Source organism: Maniola jurtina, chromosome 6, assembly GCF_905333055.1.
Source record: "Maniola jurtina chromosome 6, ilManJurt1.1, whole genome shotgun sequence".
Lineage (NCBI taxonomy): Eukaryota > Metazoa > Arthropoda > Insecta > Lepidoptera > Nymphalidae > Maniola > Maniola jurtina.
Genome location: NC_060034.1, coordinates 8,281,885 through 8,309,348, shown reverse-complemented (window position 1 = coordinate 8,309,348; position 27,464 = coordinate 8,281,885). Strand labels below are relative to the sequence as shown.

Below are 27,464 nucleotides of genomic sequence, written 5' to 3'. Positions count from 1 at the left end.
AGTGGCGTTATGTTGGCTCTCCTGTCTGTCTAAATCATTGAGTGGTCATTGGCTTCAGATTTTGTTTATTTTCATTTCATTCATTCATTCATAAAAATCAAATGAAAATAAACGAAATCTGTGTCTTCTTATGCAAATATGATGCTAATGACTTGGACAGACGGGGGAGCCAACATAACGCCATAGGAACTATTCGTCTAAACGATCTATACCTACCTATTTCATAGAAAAATAATTCTGTGTGAAGGTTCGCTCTGATTTTGAAGTTGACTAGACTGTATTTCTTGTTGTCAGCTATATACCTTATTTTTTTCTCTTTCTTGTGGTCTGGCTTTACACTATGCTTTACACAAATTAGCCATCAAATTAGCCAATGTCAAGTTTGTAGTTATACATGTTATTTGCAAGTTAGGGGGGAAACTGGGAAACTATCTAAGTATGGACTTCGTCTGTACCGACGCTCGCCTATATAGGTAATAAATACGTCCATGGTCCCTTATAGCGCTTCCCAATCAGTTCCACCACCAAAAAAAAAACCGGCCAAGTGCGAGTCAGACTCGCGCACTGAGGGTTCCGTACTCGGGTATTTTTTCCAACATTTTGCACGATAAATCAAAAACTAGCATAAAAATAGTTAAATAAAAATCTGTTTTAGAATGTACAGGTAAAGCCCTTTCATATGATACCCCACTTGGTATAGTTATCTTACTTTGTAAATTGAAACACTTTTTTTTTTTAATGATGTAAACACAAATTCACAGTTTCAGATTTATTCCTGTATTTGTGCTATAAGTCCTACCTACCATACCTACCTGCCAAATTTCATGATTCTAGGACAACGGGAAGTACCCTATAGGGTAGATTTCTTGACAGACAACAAAGTGGTCCTATAAGGGTTCCGTTTGTCCTTTTGAGGTACGGAACTCTAAAAACACCAACTAACACAAAAACCAGCCATTTTTAATAAAAAAAAACACTCCAAAAAGACATAGCACGCACGCCAGCAAACACCAACACAGACGAAGGTCGCTATATACCTATAGATTTACTCTTTTGCTCTTTGGTTGTCAGGTTGTCAGTTTGCGTCAAGTCAGTCAATATGTGGTCAATATAATTTTTTCTGTTCTGGATTCGATTTATAACACAAAGTTATCCTAGATATTTCATCCTTAAACTTAATTATATCTATTGTTGTACAGCCTTGTGAAGGATGTTTTCTCTAAAGAATCGCATAAAATAATTTAAAATTATAGAAACTGTATAATGGCCCCTGGCAATAAGGAGCGGCATCCAGGACACACGGGTACAATACCCAAAACGAAAGTGAGAAATAATTGCAATGTACCGCAGGAAGCTGTAACACCAACGAGACGAGACATGGCATCAAACCTGGTGACGGTAATAAAATTTTATTTAATAGATGCCAGCAGTACCTATTCCCAATAACCCAGACTACGTTAACATACCGTTTCTTAATCGCTACTGGTCTGAATGAACTGAAGTTTTTTCAGAACACATGTGGCTGTTATTTTTAGAAAATTCAGTGAGCCACAGTTGTTGGATAACTGCCAATATAATCTGTAATGGTTCACACGCTTTAGTCTTATACATTCTTTCTGTTCTATTAATATTATAATATAAAATCAGTCCCTACTTTATATTTAAATAATTACACTTTCAACTCGACCATCCCTATGGGAGGATGTTTTTCTAAATTTAAACATAAGGTATAAAAGCAGTAAATAATTTAAATATTCTGTTTGTGGTCTCAAAGTGCAAAAATGTGGTATATTTTGAAGTGATTTAAAGAACACATGCAAATTTTTTTAGACTTCTCTGGATTGGGTGCCAGTTTCAGAATATAATGCAAGATCTAACTGTAACCAGTCTAGGAAACAGACTAATAACACATCAGATCAAGAACTAACTGACTTAGGTAAGAAATTCCAAATTGTAACTGTACTCATCATCATCATGATCAACCCATCACTGGGTCACTACTGAGCATGGGTCTCCTCTCAGAATTAGGAGGGTTTAACTATGGTTGCATGGTCTACCATGCTGACCAAGTGTAGATTGGTAGACATCACACAATATCTTAAGAACATTATGGATAACTCTCAGGCATGCAGTTTCCTCACAAAGTTTTCCTTTATTGTTAAAGCAAGTGATATTCAATTGCTTAGATCACCCATAACTCAAAAAAGTTAAGAGGTGCATTCTCAGAATTGAACCCAAAATCCTTCGACTAGGAGGCCAACTTCTTAACCAGGCTATCACCAGTCTATTTGGAAACTTCCAATACCTATATAATTCATGAGTTGGTATTTCTAGATAATTCTGTTGCTTATGAGAGTGGGTTTGGAAGGTTTGTCCCTGTGAGGCCACAACCTCGCGCTCTGCCATTGACTGTTCAAAACCGGGAGAATTTATCAGCAGATCACCATGACGATGCAGCCTCTACATCCTCGCATACTTTACATCCTTACGCACACCAAATGCAGAATGGTAATAAGCTTTTTAAATCCTACATAGTCCACAGGAGTGTCTGACCGAACCTTAGGCTTCGGCCAAAAATACCTTCTTTGGTTTAGCGAAATTGAGCTGATGTTTTGGCCGAAGTCAAAGGTTTCTAGTGAGCGCGTCGGTTGGCCGCCATCGCCGTTATTTATGACTAGACATCAGAATATATGTATAATCTATACTATCTATACTAATACTGTACTAATAAATAAAATTGAAGTGTCTGTCTGTAATTTTGAAATAACTACCTCATATTAAGCTCATATGATTATTTGAACTGTCGCATAACTGAATCACATGATTTTAAAAAAAATTGTCTGTCTGTTTGAACAGGCTAATCTGGAACGGCTGAACCTATTTTGACAGGACTTTCATAGATAAGTAGAGAATCAAGCAAGGAGTAACATAGGCTACTTTTTTAACCAACTTTCAAAAGTGGAGGACTTGTGTTTATCTAGCTATGTACACAGATATCTGTGATTTCTGAACCAATTTGCATACATTTTTTTAATCAGTAGAGAAACTTTGCGAAATTGTTCCATAAAAAATTTGGATTCCTATTCGTAAATCCTGATGCTGCAGGGGACCTGACCACCAAAGCTGATGGGTTTTAAAAACTGTCGGTCATTAAGTTGATATTGAAGGTATCTATACCAAGTAAAAATTTTATCGTTGACCTTGGGGACCCAACTCCTCAACCCTGATGCTGTAGGGCATCCCTAAAGCATGGTGACCCAACGGGATTTTTAAAGAATCATCTGTTTAAATGTTTTTACAAAATTTGGCACAGAAATACCTTGCATCCTGAGGATGGGCTATTGCGGATAGGCTACTTTTGTTCTGGAAAATCAAAAGTTTCCACAGGATTTTCAAAAACCTAAATCAAAGGCATCATCTAATACATAATAGAAAGCTTGCTATAGAGTGGATGACAGATGTAGTTTGTAGAAGTGACAGGTGAAATTTAGAAGAGCCAAATTGTATAGTTTGTATCGAGCACCTCAAAATTTCTTACAGCCTTTGAGTAATGGCGGCTAATTAAATGATATAAATACTTAACAAAATTCTGAAAGGTGGCGTTTAAGCTCTTCAGAATGTATAAAATTAATAAATAATTTAGGATTTTCAAATTGACATAAATGTTCATTTATTACAGGCCTAATTCCACATTCTAATCATGCAGCAGCTGCTGTTATGATAGTCAACCCCACAACACCTAACGCTGTTGCAGGGAATATGTCTCAGCAATTCAATGTAAGTCTTTTGAATTATGTACACTACAATATATTGAACATGCTTGACTAAATTTTATAATTAGTAGCTTTAATAACTAAGTACATTGTATATGTCACGTACGTAGGTACATGTGATCTTGAAATCTCAGCAATTTATAAACTGCTATTTCTCAAACACAATTATTGTGGTTAATGTTTCTTTATTAATTATATTTATTTATTTAATATTTTAGGGTCCTAATCAGAACAGAAATAATTTGACAAGGAATTTAAATTCAACTCGTAATACATTTGACGGAAATAATTCAAATAATAATAATAATACTACTTCAAATTCAAGATCTGGTACCAAATCAGTGAATATAATGAACAACATGTATGAACAAGGGCAGGGCAGCTTTAACAATATTAATGAAAATAATCAGGTAAGTCAATCTAATTTTAGTTCAAGTCTATGTTTGGATATTTAAGCTGTTTATAAAAATATTTTGTATGATTATTCCCATTGCACCAAATCTACTTGTTGCTTCTTAAAGTCTAAAATTCTTTAGTGTTTCAATACATAAATTATTTGAACTGGTGATTTTAGGCGTAGATAGGTTGTAATTTAACGACATACTAACCTAATGTAAATGTAAATAGCAGGTAGATATGTATCTATGTATGTACTAAAATCAAAATTATCGTATTAATTGTGATACATACCCTGTATTTACATTACATTATTTTCTTAGAGCTTAGCAAGGCAGTAAATGCCTTGACAAGCTCTAATGATAAGAGAATATTTTACTATTAAAGTATAAGTATTAATATCGATTTTGGAATATAGTCTCACAGAGAGTCAGCCAGAGCTCTAGGAGAAGCGATCGTAGCCGCGTGCCCGGATGCGGCGGCTGTGGAACGTCGGCTTGGGCAGATAAGGGAATATATAAGGGTTACGTCGTCCCTTGTTGACACTATGAGAAATTCAGAGGATGAGGTAGGTTTTACGTGTAATTGATTTGTGTAAATATTCGTACACATTGAAGACAAAATGATGAAAAATCATTAAAAACAAATTAATAAGTGCGTATTCACGTTGAAGAAAGCATTGACGCGTAAAATTTTGTACAGTATGTGAACACGACTTGAACGTGAATGTTCACAATGTCCTGCTTTATGTACATATTGTATTTTTTAATATGTCGCCTATACCCTAAGTTATTAGCTTCACATTATTTGATCTTTATGCAGTCCATTAATATTTGACCAGTATTCCACTCATGGATTTAGTGTATCTCTGTGTGTAGCATTAATTATAAAAATTAAAATGAGAATACAATTTAGGCTTTTATTAACCACACAAAAGAAGAATATGACGAACTTATAAAAATGGTAATGCAGTTGAAAGAAAGTGAAACAAAACTCGAGTCTATATTTGTCCAAATGCAATCTAGCAATGCTGAAGCTTTAAAAGAAAGCGTGACTCCATCTTCTGATCAAGGGATAGTCAGTATCACAGAATTAGCAAGCAAAAACACTCCTGATATAGCAGATGCGTTACAAGATAAATCTTGCAATATTAAGTCGAATAATGATAACAGTATGACAAAAGCGAATCTAAAGAAAGTAACAAACATTGAAAATGAACATTTGAACAAAACAATAACTAATACTATAGCAGGAGATGAGAATCAAACACAGAATGAAACTGTTAATGATAGTGAAGACACTTTAGATGGAAGTGATAGTGCTAGAGTTGAGATTAAAGAAATAGAATCAATTACATGTGCTGAACCTGAGGTAAAGAAAGACGATAAGGAACTTAACGATATGTTACGAAAAAATATCATGGCGTGTGTGGAAAAAATTGCTATTATGGAGGAAATGAGAAATAAAAATAAAGATTCTATCAGCACCAATGATAAGGTTTTGTTCTGTTGATGTATGCTGTGCAGTGTGTGTCAACCTATTCTTAAAAGATTTGCATAGCATGCTGTTTACATGTTAAAAAGTAACCATGTCTAACTTGCTTTACAAGAATAAATCAAGATTTGTATTTTTATCAAGAAATAATTGATTTTGATTTGAGTGTTTGCTTGAAATGTGTTTGTTTAGTATTGTCATTATATACAACATAATCTTAGTTTCCGTGTCATTTCACCAACTCTAACCATTACAGCTATTAAATTTCAACCAGTGTACCATTAAATTCATACCATTTTCAGCAAGATGTAGTTGTTAGGCCCGTGTCTGCCCAGAGTAACGGCTCGGCCTACAGTGAGAATGAACTGTGGCAGAACGAGATCAAAAATAAAATGGAGCTATCACAAATTCGCCTCACTGCATTAAAACAACAACAGAAGCGACTACTTAAATATCAGGTATGTTTTAAGAATTCTTCAAAGAGTGTGCAAGTACTACCAGGTTTATAAGTCGCATCGGCGAAATTAGTTTTAACTAATAAAACTACTTTTATAAGTTAAACGTAACTTATAAAAGTGGTGTAGTACTGTAACAGAATTTGAGTTGTGTGTCATAATACCCTTCTGCAACATCATTACTAAAACCATCTAAAAAATTGTTGCCAATATTTAAAATTAAATATTATACTGATGGATGATAAAAATTACAGGCAGAAGCAAAACAACAATTAGAAGAATTAAACAAGGAGCGGCAATCGCAAGAAATCCATCATCCGTCCACATCACATGAAAACTTTAATGGAATGCAGGTCTTAATTTTTAATTAATTCTGACTTTATTTGATTTTAGTTTTTTTCCCCCCTTAATAACTACTTCAGTTAATATACTTTGCGTTTTAAGCATTGTTAAGTAAAGTTTGACTAATACACTTATACAATGTAGTCAGTCCTGTTCTTCACAATCTCTAAACTACATCTATTTTACAGGTCTAAATTTATTGCCATCCCTTTCATAATGCTCCCTACAGAAACTTGATTTAATCTTGTCAGTTTAGAGATGTATTACAGAGTTAGCTACAATGTCGATTTTAATGAATCACCTTAGGTATGGTGCCGGGACATAGCATGACTAGCAAGTACATAAACCATCGCCCAACTCCGTGCGAGCGCTACGCCAATCGATTCCTTTTTGTTTCCAGAATTTGCCATTAGGTGCCAATTATCAACATCCGAATCGTATGTACGGTGCGAATCAGATCGGAGTAGCGACGACATTGCCACAGTCCAACGAGGCGCTGTCGGTCCAGCAGCTTACCAGTAGTACTGACGACCACGCCCGCTCCACTCACTCTGGACACAGCCAGGACGAGAGGTTCTCTCTGCGCGATGGCAACATAGCCAGCAGCGAGGTCAGTTTATTTTGCCAGTGGGAACAATTTGGGATTCTTGTGCACCTTATATCCAGGTCTCCTTGCAGTTGACACCTGCCTAGTAAGCTAATTTCCTAACGTAGGGTTTTCCGATGCGGGGTCGCTCTTTCTGCAGCTTGCAACCCTAAAGTCCATTGGCTTTCTGAGCTAGTCTAAACACCTCGTCTCAACCCATTGTCGCCCATCTAATGAGCTGGTCATTCGCTCAGAATGAGAAGGGCTTAGGCAGTAGTTCGCTATCCAAGTGCAGGCAATAACTTCGTGGTACTCCAGTTATCACTTCCTCGCATCCGCTAAATAATATAATATGTAATTGTTAATTTTTTTTATCAAAGTCCAAAAAAACTGGAGCCCTGTGTACAGCTAACATAAAGTAATCCACTAGGAGGCGGGGGGCGGCGGGCGCGACAGTGAGGCGGAGGACGATGAGGGACTGATGCACGAGCGCGGCCGCATGCTGCAGGCCAAGCTGCGTGAGTTGCAGCTCAAGAAGCAGCACATGGAGAACTTGGTGAGTGTAGCCAATGTATTGATCCACTAGGAGGCGGCAGTAACAGCGAGGCAGAGGACGATGAGGGATTGATGCATGAGCGTGGCCGCATGCTGCAGGCCAAGCTGCGCGAGCTGCAGCTTAAGAAGCAGCACATGGATAACTTGATGAGTGTGGCCAACATAACAACAAGTTTTAGGTAAATAAACTGCCATCTTTTACAGCAGGGAACATAGCACTACAAGTTGTTAGAGATTGTGTACGGCCAAAGGCCATAAATCCATTAGTACCTCCATTGCTTTAATAGCTTTTTGTGAAATGAATAGGCACTGTTGTGTGTGAGAACTTATTTTATTGTTGTACCGCCAATTGCTAACCGAGGCACTTGCATGCGGTAGCGAATAGCCATTCATGAACTACTTTTCCGGTTAAGGCAATCATGGCAGATAATATATTGGACTTGAACGATAATAATAATTATTATCTATTTTTTATTTAACAGTAAATTGACCATAGCACCACATAATCCATTATAATCAAAAATTCACGAATTTCGTACTGACTACTCAGCTCTAAGCAAAACTGTTTCAGGTTTCAGAATTTCAAAAACTACAAATGGCAACTCGCCTCGGCAGCTCGCATAATACATACTCGAGTTCCGGCGAAGATAGTGGCGACGACGAATCCTCACGCAAATGTAACTATGCTTGTAAAATATACATGACTTTTTAATTACAAGTAGCACCGGCAAAATTCGGTGGCGCAGAAAAGCGTAATCGAACGCCGAGCTGACTAAAACCGAATGCACACTTATGAAATACAGACCTTAATGCTTGTCCCGTCGTAATTACGTCTCGTGCAACTGAGTCAAAATATTAGCAGTTAAACACAACAAATATAAAATGAAATATAGTATTTTTACGTACTTCAACAATATATTATAGTATGTCGAACCAAATATACTACACAATACTACTACTATAGATATTCTTAGTCTAGTCTAGTCTGATGCGGTAGTGGAGCTGTGCGGAAGGGGTGAAAGTTATCACAAGTTGACGAATCACGGAGCTTTCGCGTCACATCATCACACCCCTCCCGCTCCGCTCCACTGCCGCAGGAACCTACTCAGTGATGCGTAATGCCTGTAATTACTATATGTATATATTATGTAGCATATGTATATGTATATTGGCAATTAGATAAAACTTTATAACTCAACTTTAAATATGCTTTTCAAGGAAGACACAATAAAAATAATTCATCATTGTAAATTTATTAAGAACAAGAGATTGAATTTACTTTGAATAATTTTAACAGGTACTAAATCAGGCGTTAATCTCAAAAACGACGATCCATTTAAGTTAATGGAAATAAAGGCGATAAAGACTGCTCTACAAAAAACTAAAGGTATATTAACATTAAAACAAATTCAGATATATATTCAACAATTTGAATTCAAAAATTTTTTTATCAAACATCAATTTAAAATGAAAAAAATTCTTTTGTTTGCGTTTAGTTTTTTTTAATAAAAAATAGCGAGCAAACGAGCAGGCGGGTCACGTGATGTTAAGTGATTACCGCCGCCCATGAACATTTGCAGCACCAGAGGTACCGCCGATGCGTTGCCGCCCTTCCAGGAATTTGTTGGTCCGTCCCTTGAATGTGAATAACTAAGAATTTGAAGTTGAATAACTAACGTTTTGCAAATTTTATTCGGAAAGGGGCGTGGCTTACTGTGGATTAGTATTTGGACAAATTAATAGTTATCCTTTTGGAAAACTATTAATTTGTCCAATGTTTGTTGCTGTTTTCAGCAACAATCATAAAATTTTATGACACCTTAAAATGGATGTTTTAGAATGTTACGTATGTATGATAATTATTGAGGTTATTAACTTGGGTAGATCTCATGCGGTCGGTAGAAACATTTGAAGCGGAGGATCTCTCGGGTGTTCATGAAGACTCCTTCCACTTACCTGGCCATTCTAATATACATGACAAGTGAGTACACTTTAAGAAACGTAAGCCTGAAACACACTCAACGCGGATCCTACAAGTTGCAATATATTTAAGGAACTGTACGAAGGGTGTCCTTAGAATCGCCTGCTGTTATCGCCATTATTGCCGTGCGCTGCAGTATGACATATATACACACGCTGCAGTATGGGTCCTCATGGGTCTCCTGGACATAGACCACCCACTAGCCAAGTGCACATTGGCAGACTTCACATAACTTTGAAAACGTTGAATAGAGCACTCAGGCATGCGAATTTCCTCACGATATTTTTCATCAGCTTTAAAGGAAGTGATATTTAATTGCATTAAACGCACATGACTCCGAAAAGTTAGAGGTGTGTGCCCGGAATCGAACCACAGACTAGTAGACTCGTAGACCTAGACCACTAGGTTTCACCGCTTTCTTTTAACTGCTTAAATACTAATTATTACTGCTTGCATCATTTACCTACTAACTAAGCAAATGATAAGAGACAGAAAGCGATAATTTTATGGCATAAATCTATGTGAGGATTAGACGCAAATACGACTTAATTATTTTTCCCCGTAAAGTAAATCGGAAGGCGGCGGTAGTATGGGCGGCTGGTCTAACGAGGGCAGCGTGTGCCGCGTGCGCAACACATTGCCTCAGAGACACAAGTTCACCAACGAGCAGCACTCGCAGCAGCAAGTGCAGCAGCAGCAGTTGCAGGCGCAGCAGCATCAGCAGCATCTGCAGGCGCAGCAGCATCAGCAACATATGCAGGCGCAGCAACATCAGCAGCATCAACAGCACATGCAAACGCAGAATCAGCAACAAAGTTAGTAATGTACACAAAGCTCACTTTGGCGTAGCGATGGGTATGATTGCTAGTTAAAATCATTTCCATTTGGTGAAATTATTTATTTTTTTCTTCTCAGCAATAGCACAGGCGATTTTTCGCGAAGTGATTTTTCAACTTTCGCATTTACATTCATTTGTTACTTTAATTAAGTAGGATGAGCAAGTAAGCAAGATCAGTAGCGCTAGACGCAACTAGACGTTTCTCCCTTTCTAAAATGCATGAATGCGAGTGTTCTCGCTCGCGCGCTCATTAGCACAGTTAACAATTAAGCGGGGTTAATAATTATAAAAAATAGTCTATCTCTCGTCATCGCGCAGTAGCCGCTCGGTTCTCATTAATGGCTAGTGTGAACTCTATCGACTAGGCAATAACATTCAAATTCCTCGCAATAACCAAAACGCACAGCTGCCGCAAAGCTCTTTTAAACTAGATTATTATTATAGAAAAAAATATCCTAGGTCACGAAGCTAATATCAATACGCTGCAACAGTTAGCTCAAGAGCTTCGTATGGAGACGGAGAAGATTATGGGCGAGCGTGCGCGGATTTCGGACTTAGTGACCAACAAGGGTGAGAAATCCATACTTCCATACTAATATATTAATATTATAAATGCGAAAGTGTGTCTGTCTGTCTGCTAACTTTTCACGGCCCAACAGTTTAACCGATTTCGATGAAAGCTACAGAGTTAGCTTACATGACGGGGACGGACATAGGACTGAGATGTAGTCGCTATTCGCTAACGTTAGTCTTGATAATATAGTTCAAAGTCACACACCAGGAGATAGTGATAGTCATGCTCGGAGTTTCTCTACGTGGTTGAATCAATAATGAAATCCATCAGCTTCATATTCCCTCTAGCTTCAGAGACTATTATGGTTAAGCATATTTGTGTCATACTTCAACTTCTAAATAATTTTCAAATACATATCAAAAATTGCGAAACCGGCAGGGTTCGAACCTGCATCTTCAGGGTTCGCGCCCGACGCTATGACCGCTAAGCCACGGCTTCACCTACTGCCAGTGACGTTTGTGAAGTGTAGGTAAAACACTATCATAAAAATAATAAAAATATTTCAACTTGTTGCGAAGCTGAAGTGGTTAATGCGACATTGGGCCACATAAACGATTTGGAGTCTCAAAATGCTAGTTGAATGGTGACGTTAAAGCCTATACTTGCACGTCACAGAGAGAAAACAGAAGAAAGTAAACGAGGACGTGCGATCTCGCGCCGCGGGCTGTCCCGGGCCGGCAGAGCGGCGCCAGATTCAACTGCGTGCCTTGCTGGCCGACAAGCAGCGCGAACTGGAGGCGCTGCTCAACAAAGAGGTGTGTAGAATCTCGGATCGCGGCGCCCCACAGATGCGGCCGAGTCGTGAAACACCCTCCCTCACGAGCTCCCTGGCGCAGCGGTAAGCGCTGTGGTCTTATTCAAAATTCAAAATATTTTTATTCAATTAGACTTTTACAAGTTCTTTTGAATCGTCAAAAGCATCTACCACTGGTTCGGAATGCCTTTCCTACCGAGAAGAACCAGCAAGAAACTCAGTGGTTGCTCTTTTCAAAGATTTATATTATGCCATGTATCCCGCGCATTGCTGGAGCGAATTGCAGGTCAAATCCACGCTCTTTTATTATTTACATAATCTTCGGTAGTATAATATGCTTTTTTCAGGAGCATATTTTTAATAGATTTTTGAACCTGTGTAAAGGCAAGTCCAAAATTGGCTGAGGAATTTTGATTTTAAATTTATTAGTGGGAGGTCCCGGGTTCGATTCCCGGCAGGGCTTTGGAATTTTATAATTTCTAAATTCCAGAAATTTGTCTGGTGGGAGGCTTTGGCCGTGCGTAGTTACCACTGGCGTTAGTTACTGGCAAAGCCGTGCCGCCAAGCGATTTAGCGTTTCGGTACGATGCCGTGCAGAAACCAAAGGAGTATGGGTTTAATGAAAACTGCCATACCCCTTCCAGGTTAGCCCGCTTCCATCTTAGACTGCATCATCGTTTACCACCAGGGGAGGTTGCAGTCAAGGGCTAACTTGTAACGGAGTAAAAAAACACCTGACAGAAACAAAGCTGTACTTTGTGTCGCTCATTACATATGGGTTTTCTATCGTCGCATTCGTTCATCTCACCATTTAAGTTTCCCTCCCCAAAGTCAATTAAGGATCTTCGATTCATGTATTCAAACATTATATACTGCGCGTTGGCCAACTTGTGGCTATTGGATAAATATACTTTACCACCGATTCGAAAAGCAGAGTCTACTAAGAGCCTGCGAGAAACTCTGCAACTCTATCTTGTCTGGGTTTTTACAATTTCACACTGCACGGTTCATCTGTTTATTTACTTTTTAGACACTTTCCACGCCATCGGAAGTCCAGAAAATTAAAACCGATTCCCGCACCGCATCCGTCGTTAATCAGTCGTATAACAGGTATAGATTTTTCTTCATCGATTTTGATATGATTATTAACTTTGTATAAAATAAAAACATACTGTTATTGTAAATTGTTACAGCGAACAAGAAGAACCGGAGTCTCGGTCCGAACATGTTCCAATGGACTCGCAAAATTCGAGAGACACTGAAAACTTTATGGTATGTGGCACAAAAATTTTGAGAAATTTTCTACAGAGGTAACTCGCATCTGGGAAAGATACATTTTATCTTAGAAAATCAAAGAGCTCCCACGGAATTACTAAAATCCACACCGAAGGAGTCGCGGGCATCATTGGTTTTATCCCGAAAAACAAAGAGTTCCCATGGTATTTTTACAAAACTGAAACTTCGCGGACGAACTTGCGGGCGTCATCTAGACACTATCTATTTTATAATTGCGAAAGTGTGTTTGTTTGTTGCTTTATTGGTTTGTCCTTCAGTCACGTTGCAACGAAGCAACGGATCGACGTGATTTTTTGCATGGGATTAGTTAAAGACCTGGAGAGTGGCATAGGTGCTTTTTATTTTGGAAAATCAAAGAGTTCCCACGGGATTTTTAAAAACCTAAATCCACGCGGACGAAGTCGCGTACATCAGCTAGCTATATATATTAAAAGTAAGTCGTTTGTTACAGGGGGGAGGTGACAGTGTCCTAGGTACTAGATCTATTAACACAGTTCCTTCGCATCTCGGCAGCGCTTACGGCAGCGATAGCGATAGGTAATGTATGCATTCCTACTAATCCTTACCGCCAGGGCACATAACATGTAGAGTACAGTTGAAGCGGTCTTTGAGATAACAAACGAAACTCAGCTTTGTTTCATCTAGCATCTAGTTGAAATTGGATTGAATGAAAACTAAGCACCTAATACTACTGAGTTGTTTTAATTCAATCAAACTACCCTACTCAATTCAGACTGAGCTTAAAGCCGAATCTTAGGATGCCCGTCTACTGAACTAGAGCGGAGATATGTTCAGCAAGTCAATCAAATTTTAAAAGATGACTTTCTTCTTCAACGTTTCTAATACGAACTGCTAAGGTTTAGAACTCACTTTCGGCATTCGTGTTTCCTATCACAAATAACTTACCTTCCGTAACCGTTAAGTACTTTCAGGGTGAGTAGGCATCTAGGCAAGTCCGCTCCAACCCTAGATCTCATCACTGCTTTCCTGAAGGCTTGATTGTCGTCAAGTAATCCGTAAATATTATAAATGCGAGAGTGTGTCTGTCTGTCTTCGACTGTACTCAACAAGTGTGCCTGACGGTAAAAGATGTGTAGATTCATCTTGATACGAAGTTTTAAAATCATCATCTGAAATAGATTTTTTATATTGGTAGTGCTTCCAGAAATAAGTCCAACCAAAGGAATCGACCCAGGAGACGACCCACTCAGGACCGACAGTCGGAAGAAAATAATAATGTAAGTTATTATTGTGAATACGGGTTTGCTTGGTGGTTTTGGGTTTTGGTGGGTTTTGGTTGGTGTTTTTATGGCTAAATAGCCATAAAAACACGCAGTTAGTGTATCAGGTAAAACAAACAGGTAGGTCCGTCAGGCAAAATTAAACAGTCGCTTAGATCTGGCTGAATAAAATTCATATCTATGGGCACTGGCAATAAGTAGGTGCCTACTTTGACGAAATGACTTATTTGACTTTGAAGTGAACTGTGGCGTAGTGGCCAACGGCAGGCAGGTTCGTTTAGTATAAACTATTTTGGTTTTAAAGCTGATTTATATTATTGCTGGTTTAAATGTGAAGCACCGTATATGTATTTTAAAGAAACATTAACATGGCAGATACGAATGATTTTTCGTGTGCCAATAAATATCATTCGTTATTACGAAATTATGTAGTCACTATTGCTATCAACTGTCATTGTAATCAAGCTATACAGGCTTGTAATCAGAACGCTACTAGTAAAATTGCTGGATTGTATTACCTAATAATTATTTAAAAATATTTTTTCCCAGATTACGGTCACAAATAATAACGTGAATATACGTCACGAGCCGCGCGCGGAGTCGTCCAACGTTAATCTAGTTCCGCCCGTTGCACAAAACAGTAAGTAGCATCCATACTCCATGCTATATGATTAAACAGTGTTTTTTTTTTCTGGGACATTGTGGGGTAATCCAAAACCATAGGAAATACAGGGACACTGTCTTAGAAACCATTAGGTTTTTTGGGAAAATTTTGGCATAGTCATATTTTTGGTCAAGCGTGAGTTTATCCATAAAAATAAATAATTTTCTTTTAACGTTGATTGACTAAGTTTCATGTAAGGAAAAGTTTCAGTTTCATTGGAATAAAAAAATCGTAACAGCATTGTTTCGGAGCGGAATTGAGTCATGCACAAATCATTTAAAAAGTGTTCCAAAATTGAATTTCATGTCAATAGGTACTACAAATATTATTATATCCAACATCCACTAACAGCAGTTTGAATTTTAAGATATAATATGCCATATTTTCGGACTTTCGCAGTTAAATGTGAATCATACTTGAGAAGCTATTATTTAATTTATATTTTACGTTGTAGACGACGCCGCTGGAAATGTCCCGTACTCTCACCTACCACCGACGTGTTGGAATACGAATAAATCCAATCAGGTATTTTCATAATCAGATTAATTATTTAAATATGAAAGGATCTACAAACTTCAAAACCTAAGGCTCATTTGCACCAAACTGGTTACACAAAATCTGGTTTAGTTTCTCTCTTTGACAAGTTCTCCCAGAAGTTTTTTTTTGACCAGAAAAGGACAGGGATAGAAAAGCTAACTTGAAGTTTAAACACATTTAAAGGGTTGGCGCAAGTCAACCTAATTGATCGTAATATATTGGCAGGATACGCGTACGAACCAGTTCACGCAAAACAGCCACTCCCAGACCATGGACCGCCTGCTGGGCACGCCGCAGGTGGCGTTCCCGCCCACGCTGCCCTACAACATGATGATGCCGTACGGTGAGTTACATTTAGCGATGGCCGATTCCGAAATGTTCGAGGTGTTCAACAATCGAGAGAATCTCTATCGAGATATTTTTTCAATCAGGTTATTAATTCTCTCGCTCTTCCTTAAAAAAAAATCGTTTTAATTCAGGTCAGTGACCTGAATAAACCATCGAGTGTATTTCATTGTTATGATTGTGTCGAGCAGTCGAGACTTATATTTTCTACGAACTTTGTTTAGCTTCAACTCAGCTTGTTGCCCAACAAGTTAGCATTGTTGGGCAACAAAAAAAAAAAACTAAACGATGACAATGACAAAAGTGTTTCTGTCTTTATCACTTTTCAGAGCTTTTCCATACACTTAGCTTGCTCTACCAAGGTATTATTATTTTGATGACAAGTCCACCTAGATTCTTGGTCTGAGAAGTGATAGTAGTGTAACAGTCAGTGTGGTTGTGCGGTGGTGCACTGTGCAGGCATGGTGGGCGGCTGCGGCTGCGGCTGCGGGCTGTGGGGCGCGTGGTGCTGGCAGCAGCTCGTCATGCAGCAGCGCGACATACACGCGCTGCGCGACCAGCTCACGCACGTGAGTCCTCACTCCCTTCACAGATACTTCATACCATCTGACCCGGTGATAGCCTTGTAGTTAACACGTCCGCCTTCTATTCGGAGGTCGGAGAGTCCGATCCCGGGCACGCACTTCTAATTTATGTATTTATGTATGTATATACTTTATTGCACCACAAAACACATGACAGGTTACAAAAAAGAAGAAAACTTAAAATCATTTATCACTTAAAAATTATTATCAGAGTTGTGTTTGTTTTAAGCGATTAAATATCACTTTAACGATGAAGGAAATATCGTGAGGAAACCTGCATACTTGAGAGTTCTCCATAAAGTTCTCACTGTGTGTGAAATCTGCCAATCCGCATTAGTGAACTATGGATTAAACTAAACCCTTCTCATTCTGACAGGAGACTCGTGCTCAGTAATGAGCTGGTGATGGGTTGATTATCATGATCATCATCATTACATATCATTATTATAATATTTATAGTCTAAGATACTACCGCTTGAATCTGCAGGTATCTGTTAAGTAAGGACATGTCTCGTCAACTGAGCTGAACAATGTGCTTTTAGGCTATATTTGCGCACCTACTAACTTAGAAATTAAAATGGAGAGGTTAGCAGCGTGTGAACAGCTCTGAACATAAATTATGTGTGAAAGTGAAAATGATATTTTTAATTACGCGAACATATTGTATAGAAATCTAAAAGTAATATAATTATTTATTTTGGTTCATTTTAGTTGGAAGAGCGTTGGCGAGCTGAAACCGCTTCGCACACCCTCAACAACCAAGTGCCGCCCGGAAACCGTGCCAATAATTATTGGGACAACTTTAGAAGGTAATTTCACATAAATATGATAGCTATCGCCATATGCTGCCCAATTTAAAAACACTATGATATATCTATATATATTTAATGTATTTCTAATTTCAGATATTAAAAAACAACATTTATAGAGTAATACATATTAAAATAGTTGTAACGTAGTTTTATGTACATAAAATATATATTCCGGTCACTGCACTTCTAACGCACTCGAGGGTAAGAATTGTGTGACAGTGTTATCTTGTGGCTTTGTTATTTATTATAATTATTATTAATTAAATATTTTTTTATATCCACACTTGTCTCCTTAACTCAATAAATGAATAGTATGTTCTTACTTAGTCTTCTTAGTATTGTTTTTCTATTAACAATCTAATAATAACAACCAATTTGCTCAATCATTAGGAGCACATTCAATAAATCCTCGGAAGGAAGGCGTTAAGATGTTAGCGCCTTTATCATACATTTGCTAGAATGAGCTAGAGTAATACACAAGAGTGAGATCGCTGATCGTGTTTTGGTCCCCAGCTACTCGCGACAGAACCTGCTGTCAGCGGCCAGCAAGAGCAACGCCGAAGGCGCGCCGCCGGCCGCACCACTCGCCGCGCGCTCGCACAACAGCCTGCACCGCGCGCCCTCCTCGCCCTCGCTGGCGCCCAAGCGCAACACAGACGCGCCGCCTGAGCCGCGCCGCGCGCGCCGCAACCTGGCACCCGATGTGCTTAACGTCAACCAGAACCCCAACCTGGCGCCCGCCGCGCGCGAAGCGCACGACAAGGCCACGTCCAAGCTTTTCGACCTGCTGCGCGAGAACATCTACTCGGAGGTGACGACGCTCATCGGCGTCAACGAGGCACACCCTGACTTCCTCATCCAGCTGTTCCGCGAGCTGCAGCTCGTCAGCTCCGAGCCGCTGCGCCAGCGCGTGCTGCGCTCCATCCGCGGCGCGCTGCGCGCCGACGCCGAGCCCGCGCCCACCGCGACCGCCGCGCCTGACGACCGGGTCGTACGCTTCCTGCTCGCGCGCGCCGGGGATGCCTGCGACGCCGAGCTGCTGGAGGCGCTGGCCGCGCTCATCCTGGGCGGTGGCGCCGACGCGCGCCGCACCAAGAGGCTCGTCGACTCGCTCGCCAAGTACGAGGGGATGAGAGTGTGCGACGTCTCGAGCGACATCATCGAGAACTTGCCGCAGCTGAGCTCCGGAAGCACCGAGGACGAGGAGTCCGCGCATCTGACGAGTGAAATATCCGAATCATCGATCCTGCAGGACGTGGCGGGCTCGCTGAATCTGTTCAGCTCGAGCGAGCCGCGCCTGCACCAGATGAACGCGTGCCCCTACGAGCTGTGGCCGGGCCACGTGCACGTGGACGTGGACGGCGCGGAGCTGAACCACGGCAGCCCGCGCTCGAGCCGCGAGGGCAAGGTGGACCTGGTGGACTGCTCGGAGATGCACAACGGCGACCTGGCGGAGGCCGACCAGACGTGCCGCACCGAGGGCGAGGCGGGCGCCGCGCCGGCCGAGGCGCCGGGCGGCGCGGACGCGCTGCCGGACGTCGTGGACACGGAAGAGGTCACGCCCACTGAGGTAATGCGACACGTACTCTATTGTAGATGTCTGCCCCTGATTAATTGCGCTAATCGTAACGACTAACATTTCTTGGTTTGCCTAACCGAATAACATGCTTATTAGTTATATACTATAACAACTGCAAGCTTTGTATTCTATCATTTTTAAATATTTGTATGAACGAATCTTTTGTATCTACCTACATACTACCACCTATCTAAATTAAGTGTCCATTTGTATATAATAAATGAAATGACTGAAATTGCTTTTTTACTTATCGTCGTGTTATCGCTTTGTGTTTATAGATAGGGACGAAGTACCTTCATAAACTTTCTTGCTTCTCCTTTGTAACAAGGAAGTCGCAGTGCAAATTTTAGAGAACATAGCACGCATTTAGTAATATGTGTGATTGTGGTAAAATAAATTCCTAAATACAAGAATATCTATAGAAAACTACACTTTAACTGCACTATGCAATATACAAGTTCGTGTGGTCTTGTGATTGACAATGTAATAAAACACATCATTAGGTTGTAAAAAAATAGTGTTTTTCAGTTTTTTTATGGTATCTTATCAGTAATCATCAGTACTACCACCTGTCTTCGTTATTGCTAGCGTTCTAGTTATATCCTGTATAAGTAGGTATACTAGCTTTAGCCCACGATTTCGTCCGCAGTACATAATATGTTATTTATAGCATAAGTTACTTCTGAATAAAGTAGCTTTCTAATGGTATAAGAATTATTTAAATCCGTTCAGAGTATAGATTCCGTTAGTTTCAGAGTATAGATTACAAACAAACCATGCTTTCCTCTTTATAATAGGTATAGTATAGATTCATGAATAAAAATAAAAATAATTACTTCCACCGTAGACGGCGCGGCGCGTAGACCGTGATATAATTTTATTCCGTTTCAGTTCCGTTTCCATATTCGATGGGAGTAAGAGCTAAAAATCGTTAATTTTGAACTGAGATTCCTCCTTGCAAGTGTCGAAAGTTTCTTAATATTTTGAGTTTAGACTAAGTATATCATAAAAATAATAATGATTATTATTATTACTGTGGCCGATAGTTTTACTCAAATTAAAACAGAACAATAGGAAAATTCTAGTTAAAATTAGATTCTGATTTGCCAACCCGTGAAAATACTCGTAATCGTCTGAAACAACAATCAACCGACGAGCCCTAGTGTATTCGATTACAAGTTACCCCTCGAAAGTGATGACTGATCACACATGGTGGCAAGTAAGGATGCAGTTGAGATGGTAGCTGGCTAACTTGGTAGAGCAATGACAGTGTTTTCTATTTATGACCTATACTACCCCTTATTCAAATATTCTGCACGGCATCGTATCGGAATGCTAAATAGCTTGGCGGCACGGTTTTGCCGGTAACAGCTACCCACGGCCGAAGCACGGTAATGGTATTATTACCGTGGCCGAAGCCTCTTGCCAGACAAACTCAACTCATAACTAGGTATTGATTTGACAACACATTAGGTATGTTAAATCAAATCGGGTGGGATGTTACAAATGAATTTCCAGCCTTATCGATTCCATCCATACTAATAAATGCGGAAGTGTATCAGTCTGTCTGTCTGCTAGCTTTCACTCCCAACAGTTGAACCGATTTGGATGAAAGGTACAGAGTTAGTTTAGATCCCGGGGAAGGACAGGCTATTTTTTATCCCGGAAAATCAGTTCCCACAGGAACCTTAATACCCATCTGTTTAACCGATTTATATGAAATTTGGTACTGAGGTAGCTTGCATCCCGGAAACTGACAAACTTTTTATCTCGGAAAATCAAAGTTCCTATGGAATTTAAAACGTATATCATCATCTAGTTAATAATAAAATCGGTTCAAGATGTTTTTTTTATAGACTTTGTTTTTAGGAGAAATAAAACAATCATATAGGTAACAATAATAATAATTTATTACAAAGATCTCATACTCAGGTACTTAAATCACAGATAAAAGATAAATTAAAATGCTTGACTTTAGATTATGAACATTTGTATGCAAAATTTTACCCTGAAACATATCATGGATGGAATATAAAACTTTGATATGTTTACATTAAAGGCTGAAGCAGAGTGGCTTGGGCTTGACCGTGTGCCAACAAGGCTGCATATGGAAGAAGCATCTGAAAAACAGAAAGGTGAAAATTAATATTAAATTAAATTGGAGCAAACACCCAAACATCAAACATTTTTGCTTGATCTATTGTTTGAGTGAACCTGAAAAAAATAAAATTAGATCTTCTTTATCTGCATCTGTAACAGAAAAACAGAACAAATCGAAATTAATTTCCTTTTCCTTTTTTCCAGATTAAGAATGAGAAGGAAGCATCATGACATTCTCCAATTCACCGTTGTATACTTTAAATACTGTGTGTATTCTTTTTATCATTTGACTGCTGTTTATATTTCATTGATTATGTTATAATATTTATTTAGAATAAATAAATATATAAAACACTAGTTTCTTTCTTCATTGGAAATAAAAAGCTGCCCTTGTCCTGTTTTATCTTTATTACGAAAATTTCTTATTCATTTATTATTATATTGCTCAAATTAATCCAATACTCCAACCAACTTCTTTACAAAACATTTAGTAGCTAATAGAAGTTCTTAAAAGTCCCAACATCACTATTGTCTATCACAAGTTTGACTTCTCATCACAGACACTGACACAGGTGAAAATAGCTCCCACCATGCAAGTTCCAATAAAGAGCCTCCAGTAAATCCTCAGAACTTGTGTCCAGTTTCTTTTTCTCAATTGTCTCAGGTTCTAATCTTTTCTTTATTTGTACTTCTGCAGATAAAGTCAATATTTCTAAATTAGATTAAAGTTGCAGTGATGCAGGAATTTTGGAGGAACTATATCATATGGACCATGAGACAACGAGAGATATCTGGATTGTTGTGAGTGGGGCGCAGTAAACATGGGTTGTAGTTTTGAGGCGTTGGCACCATACCCTCTGAAATAAAGTCGAATTTTGTCACACTTTGACCTTCAAGATACCGCAGCGGGAGTCCTCTGTTTTCTGTTTTATTGCAGTTTCAAATTCTCCGAATTGCGGCAGGATCTTGGGTGTGCACTTATTGCGTGATAAACATAATAACTTGATTCAAATAAGTTTTAAAAACTTGTCTTTTAGATCAGCGATTATAATTTTAGTAACGTCTATTCAAATCTATTAGCAATTTATTAACAAATGAGAACATTCCCAAGATTTCCTCATGTTAATTGTAGTAAAAATACATAATAAGAATCTATGGCGCCACGGACGAGAGAATCGCGGCGATAGGCTCGCCGTGCGACCAAAGTCGATACAACTTATAGGGCGATACTATCGGTCTATCGCCGATGATAGTAGGTCGCACTCGTTGCGATTCCCTCGCCCGTGGAGGTGGCGCCTGAGTCAGATAATAATAATCAATCAGTAAAATCTGAGTACAAAATACCACAAATATAAAGTAGTGTGAAGTGTGAACAGATGTTTGAAATTACATAGAAATATTGCGAAAAATAATGGCCAAATTAATTAGATAGACCGGCGCGGAGAGTAGAGCGATTAACTATTGATCATATTGAAAATTTAGTTTTAGGAAATTGAAATAGGGGCTTTTGTTTCATTTCTTTTCTTCTCAATGCACTCAGTAAGCTACTCTTGGCGCGCTCCAGCGTTCCAGCTGACCTGCATTAGTCACTATGAAAAAAAGACTCTCCACTTCTCTCTGAGCCGGTTCATCTTAACAGATCCCAAGGCGAAAACATAAAAAGCGACGTATGTTGAAGCAAATCAAATAGAACCAAATATGTATTACGAACCTCAGTACAAACGTCTAAAAATATGTTTCCGCCTTTACAATTTGATTTTTTTTTAAAGATTTGAGAGAGAGATCAGCCAATGTCAATCTTTTTATGACTCCAGGTATAAATAATTTTTTTAGCAGAAAATCCCAAAAACTTGAGAGGAAGGCCAACTAGGATTCAAAACGAGGACCTCATGATCTGCATCCAAATAAGCTAGCCCAACAAGGCAGTCTTGCGCTAGTATACAATGCACAAGACCACCATCTAAATATTTTCTGAAGCCGCTTTAGCTGTAGTCTGTAGATTTATATTTATTATTTATTATCTAGAAATCTAACTTTTTTGTTCTAGTGAATTAAAGGTGTAGGCACAGGAGTCAAAAGCATTTTTTAATTAATTAATTTAGGGTAAAGTTTCAGCCTAACCGTCAACTTTGCTAAAACTAAATTAACTGTACACATAGGCCTAGTCTTATAATTGGCACAATAGATTTGTAGAGCTAAACAACATGTAAATGCTGCTATCTTTGGTCAACATCTTTTGATGTAAAATGTATGACAAAAGGCAGCTGCAACCCAGCCAGCCTTGACAGAGGGTATGGAAAATTGACACTACATGACCCTGTACACATTGATTGAGGCGACTGGCTGAGAGTGTTGGGCTATACATGACAAGAGTGTATATTATACAAAAATGGCATTAGTCGTTTTTTGCAGCCACAGATATACCTAACAAAACCTTTACCCAGATGGTCATATTCCTAATATCAGCCTCATAATGTATATTATATCAGCTAGTTTAGACTATACACATTTTTTCCTTTCTATATAACTGCTCTTTTGTCTATACATCCTTTTGTTATGAATCCCTCGATAAATATACTCGAGCACTGACAATACCTATTAAAATAATATTTTAGACCTAGCTGAAGGACAGAAACTAAAAATTTACCTACTATTTGCAAAGTAGGTAAATTTTAAGTTTCTTCAAAATACATTTTTACAAATACATATCTATGTATTTTCAGCACATACCTACCTATTCCACATGGAACAATTTGATTGGCTATTTTAATGAAAATAATGTGTGAGTAAATCTAGTTGGAAGATTTATCACCAACTTTAACAAAAACAAATGGAGTTAGGTTCCTTTAAAAATGTATATGACGTATGATGTATGTTTGATGATAATTTTACAGATATGTTTAATAAATACCTCAAAAGGAAAAAGGATCCCTTGTAGGATTACTTTTCTGTCTGTCAAGAAACCTACCCTATAGGGTACTTACTTTTCGTTGACCTAGAATCATGTAATTTGGCAGGTAGGTAAGTCTAACACAAGTAAAGGGAAAAATCTGAAAACCGTGAACTTAAAGCACAAAAAAAGATTTTATTTTTTTATTTTTAGTATGATGATATGGAACCCTTCGTGTGCGAGTTCGACTCTCACTTAACCGGTTTTTTCATAATTGCTCTCCAATGAAGAATTTGATTGGCAATTCGAATTCTCAACAAAATTGTACTATGTGGAATAGTTTAAGTAATTAGTATCATAGAATATAATATATAATACAAAGATAGATTTATGCTACACCAAACATGTGTTCTGTAGTATGAAGTGAATTATAGTACTACCAGTTTTATAAGTTACGCTGGTACCAGTGCAGAAATCTTGATTTGAATGGCGCGAAAATATCTCAGCCAATCATAGCGCGCGTCCGTCCGCTATTGGTTGTTGCCTACGTGCCATGTTTTGTATGCGCGAATCATAAGCGAGATAGCACGAGTCTTAATAGTCAATAATGTCTGTATTTAAGGTGCATTGGAGGTTGATTTTAGTATGCGTTAGACTGCACTTTTCTGTACAAATTAATTTTGCCTATGCGACTTATAAAAATGTTAGTACTGTAATTCGATCTAGAATATGCTGCCTATGCATGGTGTAATGTTAATCATCCCTTACATTTTTTATTGGGGCTGCAATCTATAGAATTACTAAATTAATAAATTTAATACCAATAAAATAATTATAAATTACAAGGGTGCTAACACTTACACAGAAATCTTTTCTAAGCTTAATTAACAAGTCCAATTAAGGTTATTATAGTGCCATTAAATAGGTATTTATCTCATCGAAAATTTTGAAGATGTAATTTAAAATTTGTGAACTTTTATCAGAGATTTTGTACAATAGAATTAGCACCATTGAAATACAATAACTCAGTTTTAATGAGTATAATAAACTTTTTTGTATCATTATTATTAATATACTTCTGCAAATTGGATGGCAGCTCTTTACATAATATTGTTAAAAACTATAATAGGCACAATTCAAACAAATAATAACTCAAACATTAGAAAACACAACTTACTGGTACTGATTCTGAGTGCAACTAAATTTTAGAGTATTTGCCTCCTTTTTTTACCAATGTAAATAAGAAAAGGACACATGAACCTAATTTAATTTAGAAATGTCAAACCTCATGACTTTAGCTGCCAGCTGTTGTGAGCCTATTCTTTAAATTGCAGGGTGCTTTTAAATTAAGTCTTTAAATTTGAAATTCATGTTCCGTCCTTTTTTAGCAATACTAAAAAGAAAAAGATGCAGATACTCTAAATTTAGTTAAGAGAAAAATATGAGAATCAACACCATTGTTGCAGGATTTTAGATTTGTTGGTTAAGTTATGCATGTACCTGTATACTGTCAAAATATTATAACTATTTCATATCTAAATAAAAAACAAATTCAATTTTTCTTAATTACTTTTATAGCAATGCAACAGGTGTAATACTTATATGATAATATACTATGCATTTCAGTTTTTTTTGATATTTGGATATCACTCAGGGGATCAGTTGTGGTAAAATGACAGAAATAGTGGTAAAATAATTGGTGTGATGATCATACTCATCTTTGATTGGCCTTCACTCTCAATATTGGCTTTAGCCTTTACATTTTAATGTATTGTTTCACCAAAAATACCATAAAAGCAAATCACAACAATTAAAATTTTAACATTAGCAATGATTCATGTTTTCCATAATCGACTGGCAGTTAGACACAGTAACTAACATATTTGTTAAACTTTAGATTTATTTAATAAGTTGGACTTATTTTTATATTTTATTCTTATATTGTTTGCTGGTTAACAGTAAAATATAAAAAGTTCAATTCAATTTTGTCAATGGCTCACCTGTACCAGGATGGTACAATTTGCTTCAACAATGACGTCATGTGGAATGGAACACTAGAAAATGGTCAGTGATAGTTGGGAATTTTGAGAGCTTAACAAAATTATTTGTTTTTGGGGTGATAAAAAGACAGATAAATGTTACAGAGTGGGATTGTCAGACATCTGAAATGCATAGTACCAATTATATTTTCTATTGAATTTGAAACTGCAGCAAAACCCATTTTAATTTTTAAAGATTAATATAAATAGTTTATTAATATATTAATTATATTATAATTTATTAATTCCAAAAGCCAAATCCCTGCTGCATTGTGTAGGTATGTGGATATTTCATAATAATTTCAATTAAGTATAAAATCAAGTTAAAAAAAAGGGTAGATGAAACCTCATTGAAAATGGTAAATAATTGGAATTAAGGTAAGCCAATAGGTATTATCAAGAATATTTCAATGAGATTTCCAAAGACAATTTAAAAAACATCTTACCTGCACGTATGCGTTTGGTTTGTGAATAATATGTGTCGTGGTCCGCGCTTCTTTTCCTCGTATTGCTCGGCGATGATGCTGCTTTGGTGTCACCTTCGCGTGACAACTCGACCATTTCACAATCTGCGTCCTCGTGAACATTTTCTAAGCTTTTGGTATCATGATAACCATAGTAACAATTCGTTGAAATGTGGATCTTCTGGCAGTGTCCCATTAACATGCTGGTGTCGGTGCAAACGGGAGCAGGTCGCATTGCTTCAAACTTCATTTTGGCATCTTGCATATTATACAAATTAATGCTGCTGGCTGGCATTGTGGTGAGCACAGCTTGTGATGAGGTACAAGGTTAGGCACGAGGGCACAAGTCACGAAACAGTTTTACAAAACTTTGTATTAAGTATAGGTACACTTGGGAAATGTAGATCTTTCTTGGGGTAGCCGTAGCGTGCTTCTATTTCCAGTTTTATTGCTGTGTATTCATTCACACTTCTCATCCGATTTTTAATTAGAATTCGTTGAGAATTAGAATATTAGAAGCTTAAAAGATAATAAATCTACTGTGGTGACTGGTGGAAAGAAAAGAAATGACATCAACCAAATAACCAAAGAGTATATAAACCAAAGAATATACTACTCTTACGAGAGATATAAACACTACGTGCAAATAACCTGTGCAAATATAGGGACCAAAGAGTAAGGCACCAGAGATTCCAGAGAAGTGTGACAAGCATATTTTGCCACTTGATTTTGAATGACATTGACAGAGGGGCGTTGTTTTAGAACAAAGGCTGCCAACAATTAGAATCTCCTTAATTTTAGGGAATATGTTGAAAATCGAGTAAGTTTTATCTAATTTTAACTGAATGAGAAACTGGAAACGCCATCCCTATTTCCACATAGGGAATAAATAATAAAAACGGTTGATAGATCATGGACTTGCAACTTATCATATTTATCTGTTCAAATACTATACTAATTACCTTGTGCTAAATATAGCTATAAGATGCAAACACACGAATTATGCTGTATTTATTATTAGGATATATCGTGAAGTTATGTATATGGGATGGTTCTAATATTTAAAAAAAAAAAACAGTGAAATTTAGATTTTTCATTAAGCAACACCACAATATACAAGGGCTGCTGACAGGGCTTGAGAAGACCAAGACCAAGAATTCTTTAA

At 37.9% G+C, this 27,464-nt stretch overlaps 2 protein-coding genes and 1 non-coding gene across 12 annotated transcripts; 1 reads left to right on the top strand and 2 right to left on the bottom strand.

Moving 5' to 3' along the window:
- Positions 1-1,067: 1,067 nt before the first annotated feature.
- Positions 1,068-21,263, top strand: LOC123866201 (putative uncharacterized protein DDB_G0289263). Of its 10 annotated transcripts, XM_045907610.1 has the most exons (29): positions 1,068-1,398; positions 1,831-1,936; positions 2,335-2,508; positions 3,680-3,777; positions 3,992-4,183; positions 4,588-4,737; positions 5,085-5,666; positions 5,966-6,121; positions 6,373-6,471; positions 6,861-7,070; positions 7,477-7,602; positions 8,173-8,278; positions 8,899-8,988; positions 9,486-9,582; positions 10,150-10,397; positions 10,880-10,990; positions 11,610-11,749; positions 12,779-12,858; positions 12,942-13,020; positions 13,496-13,581; positions 14,201-14,282; positions 14,835-14,925; positions 15,404-15,474; positions 15,712-15,829; positions 16,291-16,400; positions 17,127-17,224; positions 17,741-18,797; positions 20,866-20,941; positions 21,111-21,263. In XM_045907610.1, the coding sequence occupies exons 1-29, from the start codon at positions 1,264-1,266 to the stop codon at positions 21,113-21,115; spliced, it is 4,773 nt and encodes a 1,590-aa protein (XP_045763566.1). In that variant the 5' UTR covers positions 1,068-1,263; the 3' UTR covers positions 21,116-21,263. The 10 variants fall into 10 exon arrangements, with proteins under 10 accessions (XP_045763566.1, XP_045763568.1, XP_045763567.1 ...); XM_045907612.1 differs by having other exon boundaries at positions 14,210-14,279; positions 20,866-21,263; XM_045907611.1 differs by having other exon boundaries at positions 14,210-14,282; positions 20,866-21,263.
- On the bottom strand, positions 11,361-11,432 carry Trnas-cga. The gene has a single exon. It is a non-coding gene; the product is annotated as a tRNA-Ser (tRNA).
- On the bottom strand, positions 20,703-26,883 carry LOC123866209. The gene is made up of 2 exons (XM_045907628.1): positions 26,282-26,883; positions 20,703-21,763 (listed from the first exon to the last, which is right to left on the bottom strand). Exons 1-2 carry the CDS (start codon positions 26,592-26,594, stop codon positions 21,663-21,665), a joined length of 414 nt encoding a protein of 137 aa, XP_045763584.1. The 5' UTR covers positions 26,595-26,883; the 3' UTR covers positions 20,703-21,662.
- Positions 26,884-27,464: the final 581 nt, after the last annotated feature.

Bases quoted from the DNA above. Each gene is read 5' to 3' on its own strand.
- LOC123866209 (XM_045907628.1), bottom strand. From the start codon at position 26,594: ATGCCAGCCAGCAGCATTAATTTGTATAATATGCAAGATGCCAAAATG. The intron at 21,764-26,281 runs GTAAGATGTTTT...ACTTTATTTCAG, and splicing joins AACCAAACGCATACGTGCAG to AGGGTATGGTGCCAACGCCT.
- LOC123866201 (XM_045907608.1), top strand. From the start codon at position 1,264: ATGGCCCCTGGCAATAAGGAGCGGCATCCAGGACACACGGGTACAATA. The intron at 1,937-2,334 runs GTAAGAAATTCC...TGGTATTTCTAG, and splicing joins TCAAGAACTAACTGACTTAG to ATAATTCTGTTGCTTATGAG. The intron at 6,122-6,372 runs GTATGTTTTAAG...TAAAAATTACAG, and splicing joins AGCGACTACTTAAATATCAG to GCAGAAGCAAAACAACAATT.